This window comes from Theropithecus gelada, chromosome 20, assembly GCF_003255815.1.
Source record: "Theropithecus gelada isolate Dixy chromosome 20, Tgel_1.0, whole genome shotgun sequence".
Classification (NCBI taxonomy): Eukaryota; Metazoa; Chordata; class Mammalia; order Primates; family Cercopithecidae; genus Theropithecus; species Theropithecus gelada.
In genome coordinates this window covers 16,523,779-16,534,969 of record NC_037688.1, presented here as the reverse complement: position 1 = coordinate 16,534,969, position 11,191 = coordinate 16,523,779, and the positions used below count along the sequence as shown (strand labels likewise).

General features: G+C 43.7%; 1 protein-coding gene across 3 annotated transcripts in view; it reads left to right on the top strand.

The window, feature by feature from the left end:
- Positions 1-1,233: 1,233 nt before the first annotated feature.
- The window catches only part of CNOT1 (CCR4-NOT transcription complex subunit 1), an 82,018-nt gene continuing 72,060 nt past the window's right edge, over positions 1,234-11,191 (top strand). For 2 of the 3 annotated variants that reach the window (XM_025369774.1, XM_025369771.1), the window contains exons 1-2: positions 1,234-1,509; positions 10,532-10,639. In XM_025369774.1, the coding sequence (XP_025225559.1) occupies positions 1,408-1,509; positions 10,532-10,639 (210 nt within the window). In that variant the 5' untranslated portion in view covers positions 1,234-1,407. The remainder of the gene's footprint in view (positions 1,510-10,531; positions 10,640-11,191) is intronic. The other variant, XM_025369773.1, reaches the window with a different exon arrangement.

Below are 11,191 nucleotides of genomic sequence, written 5' to 3'. Positions count from 1 at the left end.
AGTGAACAGTTTCAACAATGCAGGACGCAGTTTGGCTTCTGGAGTCATTACTTGTACAGCCATTCAAATACCTAAGGTATAAGTATAAGACCAAACTACCTGATTCTGAAGCAGTAACGTAAAGAATAAAGTGAATACATAGTGTCTTATAAATAGGTCGCAGATACCATGGAAAGAGAGTCTGAAAATGAGAGGTGAATGTTCTTTCCACAAACCTTAGTTTCAGGTAAGTTTCCACTTGCTGCTTCCAAAGGGTATAGTAGAAATTATTTTGAAATAGGTAAAATAGAAATTTTAAGTGTTACAAGTTGTCTTACTAAAGTGAAACTCTTTGGTTGAGTATTTTCTTTTTTTGAGACGGAGTCCTGCTCTCTCACCCAGGCTGGAGTGCAGTGGCATAATCTTGGCTCACCGCAATCTCCACCTCCCTGGTTCAAGCAATTCCCCTGCCTCAGCCTCTTGAGTAGCTGGGATTACAGGCACACACCACCATGCCTGGCCAAATTTTTTTTGTATTCTTAGTAGAGACGGGGTTTCACCATGTTGGCCAGACTGGTCACGAACTCCTGATCTCAGGCAATCCACACACCTTGGCCTGCCAAAGTGCTGGGATTATAGGCATAATTTTTTCCCCCCAGATGGAGTCTTGCTCTCGCCCAAAGCTGAAGTGCAATGGCGCAATCTCAGCTGACTGCACCCTCCGCCTCCCAGGTTCAAGCAATCCTGCCTCAGCCTCCTGGGTAGCTGGGATTACAGGCATGCGCCACCATACCTGGCTAATTTTTGTATTTTTAGGAGAGACGGGTTTCACCATGTTGGCCGGGCTAGTCTCGAACTCCTGCCCTTGTGATCTGTCCGCCTTGGCCTCGCAAAGTGCTGGGATTACAGACATGAGCCACCGCACCCAGCCACTTATTTTATTTTTATACCTGCCCTGCCTAATTGAGAAACTTGGCATCTCTTATCAACAGTGGTTGAGCTACTTTATTGTCTTTAAAGTCCTTAGTAACATTTTAGGTACTAACACAGAGATGATGGTAGTTTAACCCTATTCTCTTCCAATTATTATTTTTTTTATGGCTAGTCGAGTGAAGCAGTGGGAATGGCAAGGAACAAAGAAATCTGCAACTAGTTGTGATCAGTTAGTTGTAAACATCACTGCACTTGGACCAGCCTCCTTTTTCCTTTAATTTAAAAATCTGGATTTGTGTGTGTGTGTTTTTTTTTAAACAGGTGCCATGTTTCAGAACAGAGTAAGACTCCTGGTAAAGAAGAACTGAAGATATTATACAGATACCAGATATAGCCTAATTACAAAGAAAGCATTAACCTGCCTCTGAGGTGACTAAAGGGGAATAATGGTGATTTTGCGCCGGGCTCGGCCGCCTGCTTCCGCCCCAACCAGCAATGAATCTTGACTCGCTCTCGCTGGCCTTGTCTCAAATCAGCTACCTGGTGGACAATTTAACCAAGAAAAATTACCGAGCCAGCCAGCAGGAAATACAGCATGTAAGTAAACTAGCCAGAAAACAAATGCCATTGAAGGAATGAATAGACCGTGGAAAGAAAACCACACATTTATATGGGCATGTTGCATGAAAGGTAACAAACTTTTGCCCCTTATTTCAAGTGATTTCTGTCATCATCTGTAAAACAGCTCTTAGCCCAGTCTTTTTTTTTTTTGGAGACAGTCTTACTCTGTCACCCAAGCTGGAGTGCAGTGGCATGATCTTGGCTCACTGCATCCTCTGCCTCCTGGCTTCAAGCAGTTCTCCTGCCTCAGCCTCCCGAGTAGCTGGGATTGCAGGCATGTGCCACCACGCCTGGCTGTATTTAGTAGAGACGGGGTTTCACCATGTTGGTCAGTCTGGTCTCGAACTCCCAACCTCAAGTGATCCGCCTCGGCTTTATTCTGGGATTACAGGCGTGAGCCACCACGCCCAGCCCAATGTTTTTTTTAAAAAAGATTTTTCACAGCTTTTTATTTTCCATGGAAATTATAAAATAGGTCTGACCTGTCTTTGGGCTGGTGCTCAGGGCCCAGAGAAACCTGCTAGCTAGGGTTTTCCTTTCTTTACTTTTTTTTTTTGAGATAGAATTGCCCAGGCTAGTGTGCAGTGGCGCAATTTCGGCTTACCACGACCTCCGCCTCCCAGAGGAGCCTGAGCTCTTTCGCTCAGGCTGGAGTGCAGCGAAGTGATCTCGGCTTACTGCAACCTCCTTCTCCTGGGTTCAAGCGATTCTCATGCCTCAGCCTCCTGAGTAGCTGGGACTACACCCAGCTAATTTTTTTTTTTTTTTTTTTTTGAGACGTAGTCTTGTTCAGCTTCCCAGGAGTGCAGTGGTGCGATCTTAGCTCACTGCAACCACCATCTCCCAAGTTCAAGCGATTCTTCTGTCTTAACCTTCCGAGTAGCTGGGATTATAGGCATGCACCATCATGCCTGGCTAATTTTTGTATTTTAGTAGAGATGAGGTTTCACCATGTTGGCTAGGCTGGTCTTGAACTCCTGACCTCAGGTGATCTGCCTGCCTTGGCCTCCCAAAGTGCTAGGATTACAGGTGTGAGCCACCACGCCCGGCAGATTTTTATATTTTTAGTAGAGACGGGGTGTCACCATGTTGGCCAGGCTGATCTGAAACTCCTGACCTCAGGTGATCTGCCCGCCTTGGCCTCCCAAGGTGCTGGGATTATAGGCGTGAGGTCTTGCGCCTGGCTCCCAGGCTTTTCTTAAACAGGGTTGGGGATGGTCCCCAACCAACTTCATGTCTGGGTTTTTCATGATAATGAAGTCGGAAGCCAGCAGTGCAGCTGCCACCTACTTCTGTCCAGCCAGACCCTTGCCCTTGCTGATCACAGTCCTGGGGCTGGACTGCTTCACATAGGTTGTCTTTTGGCCTTGGAGTATCCTTTATCAGAGCCTTGGGCCCCTGGGCTTCTTCACTCAGTACTTGGTGGGCCACCATCACACCCTCCCGTGCAGTAGGTATTGGCTTGCCTGGCTGAGTCATGTGGGAGAGTCCTTGTATGGTTCCTACAGACTTTCCTCTTTGAGATAGCGTTTCTCCATGTTTGATTGCTTACAGATCATAGTGCCAAAAACGAACCTCAAGATAGCTGAAAGTTTTCTTTACGCTTTTACATTTATTCTCAACATTTTTTGTGTGTTGGGGAGGGTGGTGAAGTGTTTATCCAGTGATCTTTCTATTTTTTTTTTTTTTTTTGAGACAGAGTTTTACTCTGTCGCTCAGGCTGGAGTACAGTGGCGCTCACTGCAGCCTCGTTCTCCTGGATTTGAGCAATCTTCCTATTTCAGCCTCCCGAGTAGCTGGGATTACAGGCTTCCGCCACCACAACCAGCTAATTTTTTGTATTTTTAGTAGAGAGGGAGTTTCACCATGTTGGCCACACTGGTCTCGAACTCCTGACCTCAGGCCATTTGCCCGCCTCGGCCTCCCAAAGTGCTGTGATTACAGGCATGAGCCATCGTGCCCGGCCAATCTTTGTACTTTCTAGAAATTGTCCTTCAAAGCTATTTAAGCTAGTTAGTCCTTTCTTTTATCTTTTTTTTTTTTTAATGCCCTGGTTGAGCTTGAATAGACCAGTTGTTAAAAAAGAAATAGAAAAAGATTTTAGCTGTTCAGTCCTATTTGGCAAGAGGACTTCCAGTTACCTTCTTATGGTTCTTGACTATCAGGACCCTTGTGTCCTCTGGGGTAAGCCACATGTTAAATTGACTTTCTTTTTTTTTGGGACGGAGTCTCGCTTTGTCGACCAGACTGGAGTGCAGTGGTGTGATCTTGGCTCACTTCAAGCTCCGCCTCCTGGGTTCACGCCATTCTCCTGCCTCAGCCTCCCAAGTAGCTGGGACTACAGGTGCCTGCCACCACGCCCGGCTAATTTTTTTGTATTTTTAGTAGAGACGGGGTTTCACTGTGTTAGCCAGGATGGTCTCGATCTGACCTCGTGATCCACCTGCCTCGGCCTTCCAAAGTGCTGAATTACGGGTGTGAGCCACCGCGCCCAGCCGTAAATGGACTTTTTAGTATGTATACCTTTGCCCCCACCTTCTGATGAGAATACCTTGCCCTCACCACCACTATTTACCTCTCTTTTCCCAATTATTTTTCTACCTTGCTGGAACAAGATAAAGTGACACTTCCACCGTACATCAATTCCATACACTTTTATTAGGTACCTGTGAGGTAGGATTTTATCCTTTCAAACTTACATTTCTCATGCTATAGAGAAAGATAAGGAAGATGAGCAAGTTCCCAGAACGTGGCAGGCTGAGTGGTCACACAGGCATGGAGCACATGCTGAGAACCTAGAGGGAAGGACTGCAGAGTGCCATCCTGGATGCTGCAGCCGGAAGTGGTCCTTCCCGCCACTTGGCCCCTGACACCATGCTCTGTAGTGTGCAGGGGTCTGATGGCACTGCTAGATTGCTCCTTCAGCTAAGGGCCACATCTTAGACAGCTTTACTTTTCCCTTCAGCTCTTGTCCCACTGCCTTGCACACGGGTGCTCTATCAGTGTTCATTGAACAAAGGAGGGAAACTGATTTCAATTTCACTTGTTCAGTATCATTCCAGTTTTTATGTGAAAATTGCACAGCCCGTTTGGGGTACCTTCATCTCAAAAGAAAAGTACAAGACTGCCTTTGATACCTTTCTGTGGATTCTGTGGTGAAAAACCTTTATGCTTTTCATACTTTTCTATTCTCCGTAACTTTCTTCAAAAGTATCTCTTTCCACCTCTTTCTTACTCAAACACAAAAGCATTCCTGTTTTAGAGATTCTGGCCCGTGGGTTATCTGGCTAGTTACAGCCTCTCCCGTTCACCTGGTTATACTTTATTACTGGTGACTGGTTGGAGAGGCAGGATCACTGACTGTCACCCCTAGGAGCCATTAGGACCCCTTCCCTGGAGGACGGCCTGCTTGTTCTCTGGGGACTAGTCCTCATTTCCCTTCCATGATACAGTGGGGCAGGTTATTTTTATTAAGCAAACATTTATGAGAACCCCCTCCCCAAAATAAAGTCCCCAAGTAAAGCACAACTCTGAGAGGTTGTGGACTATGAATTGTTTCTAGGGAAGATAAATTTCTGCAAATATATTTTAATCTTTCCTTCTATCTTGTGATTAAGGGGTTGCTTTTTGGTAAGGATTTTTTTTTTTTTTTAGTTGAGATGGCGTTTTTTTTTTTTGAGATGGAAAACAAAATTTTTTTGATCATAGAGTTAGGCATTATGGAAATTCAAGCCAGATTTTTAAAAACCTGGTCATCTCCGAAGAAGAATACTGACAGTAATAGTGGTGCAGGGAACAATATGGTAGATTATTGAATGAAACAGATTAACTTGAATAAAATGCTGTGACTTGCATCTCTAAAACAAATTATAAAATGTGATCGGACTTGTTTTGGTCTGGTTCCTCTTTTTTTTCTTTATTGGTTCCTTTATTTTTCACATTTTAAAAAATTGAAATATCCACCGGTTGTAAAAATCCCTTTTTTTTTGTTTTTGACGGAGTCTCGCTCTGTCTCCCAGGCTAGAGTGCAGTGGCGTGATCTCCGCTCACTGCAACCTCTGCCTTTCGGGTTAAAGCAGTTCTCCGCCTCAGCCTCCCGCGTAGCTGAGATTACAGGCACCCACTACCATGCCCAAGTAATTTTTTTGTATTTTTAGTACAGATGGGGTTTTCACCATCTTGGCCAGGCTGGTCTTGAACTCCTTACCTTGTGATCCACCTGCCTCAGCCTCCCAAAGTGCTGGGATGCTGGGATTACAGGCGTGAGCCACTGTGCCCAGCTTTCTTTTCCTTTTCTTTTTCTTTTCTTTTTTTTTGAAATGGAGTTTCACTATTGCTTCCCAGGCTGGAGTGCAATGGTGCGATCTTGGCTCACTGCAACCTTCACCTCCTGAGTTCAAGACATTCTCCTGCCTCAACTTCCCGAGTAGCTGGAATTACAGGCATCCACCACAATGCCTGGCTAATTTTTTTTGTGTTTTTAGCAGAGACGGGGTTTCACCATGTTGGCCAGGCTGGTCTCAAACTCCTGACCTCAGGTGATCCACCCACCTTGGCCTCCCAGAGTGCTGGGATTACAGGCATGAGCCACCATGCCCAGCCTCTTTTTTTTTTTTTTAAATGAGACAGTATTGGTCTGTTTCCCAGGCTGGAGTGCAGTGGTATAATCTCAGCTGACTGCAATCTCCGCCTCCCGGGTTCAAGTGATTTCCAAGCCTCTCGCTCCGCAGTAGCTGGGATTACAGGTGTGCACCACCACATCGGCTTATTTTTGTTTGTAGTAGAGATGGGGTTTCACCGTGTAGGCCAGGTTGGTCTCAAAATTCTGGTCTCATGTGATCCACCTGCCTTGGCCTCCCAAAGCGCTGGGATTAAAGACATGAGCCACCACGCCTGGCCAGATTCACCCTTTTAAAATACATAATTTGGTAGTTTTTTTAGATTCACAAAGTTGTGCAACCATAACCACTATCTAATTTCAGAACATTTTCATTACCTCAGAAAGAAATACTTGGGTTAATTTGCACTCATTATTCTTTTCCTCCTCCGTCTAGCCCTTAGTGACCACTATTCTATTTCTGCCTTGATGGATTTGCATATTCTGAACATTTCATATAAATGGAATCGTACTATATGTGGCCTTCTGTGTCTGCGTTTCTTTTTTTGTTTTTTTGATTTTGGTTTGAGATGAGAGTTTCACTCTTGTTGCCCAGGCTGGAGTGCAATGGCGTGATCTCCACTCACTGCAACCTCCGCCTCCTGGGTTCAAGCGATTCTCCTGCCTCAGCCTCCAGAGTTGCTGAGATTACAGGCATGCGCCACCATGCCCAGCTAATTTTGTATTTTTAGTAGAGACGGGGTTTTTCCGTGTTGATCAGACTGGTCTTGAACTCCCAACCTCAGGTGACCCGCCCGCCTCAGTCCCCTTAATTCCTCTGAAATTAAGCCCTACACATTTTTGCTTAAAATAGAAACCATTCTACCAGTTGGTAAGGGGAGACTAATAAAATAATTAAAAAACTGTATTAAACACCTTACAATCTGGTAGCAAAATCTTAGGCTATATGAAAAATTAAGTATATCAAAGGCTTTTTGCAGTATTTCTATAATGTTTTGATTTATGACTGTAGTAAAACATTGTGATCTAGGAGCCACATATTAAGAGGGATATTAGCAAATAAGTCTATGATGTCAGAGATTTAGAAAATTATATGGAATGGTTGAAAAAAATCATATTGAATGGTAGACACTATTTGACCTAAAGAAGACACATGAGGGAGGATTAAGACTTAGAGTGTATCAAACATATGTGCCACACAAATAATGGAGTATCTCCATAGTTAACTTTTTTTTTGAAACGGGTTTCGCTCTTGTTGCCCAAGCTGGAGTGCAATGGCGCGATCTTGGCTTACTGCAAACTCCGGCTCCTCGGTTCAAGCGATCTCCAACCGCAGCCTCCTGAGTAGCTGGGATTAGGAGAGCACGCCACCACGTCCGGCTAATTTTTGTATTTTTAGTAGAGATGGGGTTTCACCATGTTGGTCAGGCTGGTCTTGAACTCTTGACCTCAGGTGATCCGCCCACCTTGGCCCCACAAAGTGCTGGGAGTACAGGCGTGAGCCACTGCGCCCGGTGCGTAGTTAACTTTGAAAACATATTCTGCCTCTTAAAAATATTCATTCCAGGTTTTTATTGTATAATTCGCATGGGAAAAAAATTAAGCAAGAAACAAATGTAAGGATAACGGGTTTTTAGTAAATCTTTGCTGATCCTAGTGAAGCAAAAGCTTGAAACTTTTTTATTCTTTGGCCATTGACAGTGTGATGAAATGTGCCTTCTATTTTTTAGGTTGATAACACAGTCTTAGACAAGTCAGTGTATTCATTAACCATGATCTGGCCCCCTGATTCCATCTGAACTTTTTTCTTACCTTCAGAGTTCTTTTCTGTTTCTGTGCTTTTGCACTCTAGGTTTTTGCTTCTCCCTGGATTGTTTTTTCTTCACCCGTATCTATGGTTGTTTCAGCTCACAGGTCTCACCTTAGAAGGTCTCTGAGATAACCCCCTGCATCAATATTAGCAAGCTCTGTTTTATTTTCTTTTTGTAACAGATAATGTTGTCAGAAATTTTTTGCCTGTACTTCTCCCACAAAAATTGGCTTAGTGAGAATTTGGATCCTATTAGTCTCCTCTGCTGCTGTGTTTACAGCTAGAATAGTGTGTAGCATATACTCAACAAATGTAGGTTGAACCAGATTATTGTATTTTTTCAAGGGTGAGAGATCTGGTTAATTGGATCATAGTTAATTCTGTTCTTTCTTTATTTAGTTTTTGTTTGTTTGTTTGTTTTGAGACGGAGTCTCACTCTGTTGCCCAGGCTGGAGTGCAGTGGCACGATCTGGGCTCACTGCAAGCTCTGCCTCCTGGGTTCAAGCCATTCTCCCACCTCAACCTCCCTGGTAGCTAGGACTACAGGTGCCTGCCATCACACCTGGCTAATTTTTTTGTATTTTTTAGTAGAGACGGGGTTTCACTGTGTTACCCAGGATGGTCTCGTTCTCCTGACCTTGTGATCTGCCCGCCTCGGCCTCCCAAAGTGCTGGGATTACGGGTATGAGCCACCTTGCCTGTCCTTTTGTTTTATTTTTTATTGAGACAGGGTACTGCTTTGTCCCCCAAGGTGGGAGCACAGTGGCACCATCATAGCTCACTGTAACCTTGAACTCCTGGGTTCCTGTGATCCTCCAGCCTCAGCCTCCCAAGGTGTTTGGATTACGGGTGTAAGCCACTGCGCCCGGCCTCTATTCTCTTTTTTTTATTTTTTGGAGACAGAGTTTCACTCCCTCATCCAGGCTGGAGTGCAGTGGCGCAGTCTCTGCTTACTGCAACCTCTGCCTCCCAGGTTCAAGCAATTCTCGTACCTCAGCCTCTCAAGTAGCTGGAAATTATAGGTGTACATCACCATGCCTAGCTATTTTTTTTGGTAGAGATGGTCTTTCTTAACTTCCATATTTTCTGAATGAGGAGACGGGAAACTGAAATAAGCTAAGAACTTAGCCAGCTTTCATGTTGTTATCGTGATATAGTGGGAAGATCATAGCCTTTGAAGTTGGACTATAAATCCAGATTCTTCAGCTCATAGTCTTGGATTTTCGGCTCAAGGAGTCTGTTTTAACTGTGTCAACCTGTTATCCGTGGGGATAGAGGGTGGTAAATGTTAGCAGTTGTTGAAGATTAAGCCAGGAAAGCTCAGTGCAATATCTAGCCCAACGTGTAGGTAGTATGTGGCTCTTAGTAAACATGATTACTCTGCACATATACTGTGCTCAAGTCTTTTCTAGACTAGATGTGCAGAAGTGAACACAGCTACAGAAAATTTCAGTAAATTAGCAGGTAGTAGTAATTGTTATGGAGAAAAAGTAAAGCAGAATAAGGAGTGATGCTGGGGCAGGTCATATTGCTATTTTAGGAATGGTAATAAGACCTCACTGATAAGGTGGCTTTAGAGTAGAAACCTAAATGAAGTGAAAGAACAAACCATGATAGCTATCTGGAGTTTTTCATTTAGAGAGAATAACAAATACCAACAAACATGGGTAAATTTGAGGAAGAGCAGGAAACTAATTGAGCTCTAGGGCAGCATCTAAATCACTGAAGTCTGATCTGGTGGCAGCTTCATTTAAGGCTGTGCCATGTAGCGTTACAGTTGTGTTAGCAGAGAGAATTTGTGTTATGTAAAATTGTTGCCTTAAAAAAAAAATCTTTGTTACACATTTGATCAATGCTACTTGGTGTTTTTGGTGTAGATGTTGAGCAAAGTACAGAGTTGCATGGTAAAATTACCGTAGTTTTTCTACTCTTCTTCCTGCCAGTGACTGACTATAGGAAACTTTTTTTTTTTTGAGATGAAGTTTCACTCTTGTTGGCCAGGCTAGACTACAATGGCACGATCTCGGCTCGCTGCAACCTCTGCCTCACGGGTTCAAGTGATTCTCCTGCCTCAGCCTTGCAAGTAACTGGGATTACAGGCACCCACCACCATGCTTGGCTAATTTTTGTGTATTTAGTAGAGACGGGGTTTCCCCATGTTGACCAGGCTGGTCTTGAATGCCTGACCTCAGGTAACCCACCTGCCTTGGCCTCCCAAAGTGGTGGGATTACAGGCGTGAGCCACTGCGCCCGGCACAGGAAACATTTTAAAAATATTGAATTACAGGTGGAAGCAGTGGTGTATGCCTGTGATCCTAGCTACTCAGAAGGGTGAGGCAAGGAGATGCTGTGAGTCCAGGAATTCGATATCAGCCTGAGCAATACGGACCCTCTCTAAAAAAAAAAAAAATTAATTATAACTTATGGGCACTTCCATCAATAATTCCTTTAACTTCAAAAATGAGTAATTAATGTAAATTGGAATTTTGCCTTGGAGGTTGATTTTCTTTTTTGAAACTTTTTTTTCTTTTTAAATCCTCTCTTAAACATACTATTTTTGGTCATTTTAGATTGTGAATCGGCACGGTCCTGAGGCAGACAGGCATTTATTACGCTGCCTATTTTCGCATGTGGATTTCAGTGGCGATGGTAAAAGCAGTGGCAAAGATTTCCATCAGGTATTTGGGGCTTACAAAGTTCATGTCCACTTAGCTGTAATTGTTAAATGAATTTTGGGCATAGTGTATGTAGCATATGACACATACAAAATAGCATCCAGAAGTAATTGTAGCTGGAGGGTGAAAAGGTGTTAGATTTTTCCTTTTTTTTCTGTGTGTTCCTTCTTCTACCTGCCTGTAGACTATAACAGGTACCTAGTTCAGATTTCGAGAGGTACGAATCAGACTTGCCTGAAGGAAGCAGGAATGTGGGGGTTCCCTGCCTGAAAAGTTAGTGAGGCAGAGGGATTCTCATGTCCTGGATTGAATCTGTAGCTTTATTTCCCATCTAGCAAGAGTTTGTCATTATACTGTTTCTTACAGTAATCTTATCAATGAGCTCTTCTTTTCTGGAAGTTTTGCTGGTAATAGACTTTGAGTAGTGTAATGAGTTTTTTAAAAAACCTCTATTTTTATTTTATTTTATTTTATTTTATTTATTTATTTTTTTTTGAGACGGAGTCTCGCTCTGTCGCCCAGGCTGGAGTGCAGTGGCCAGATCTCAGCTCACTG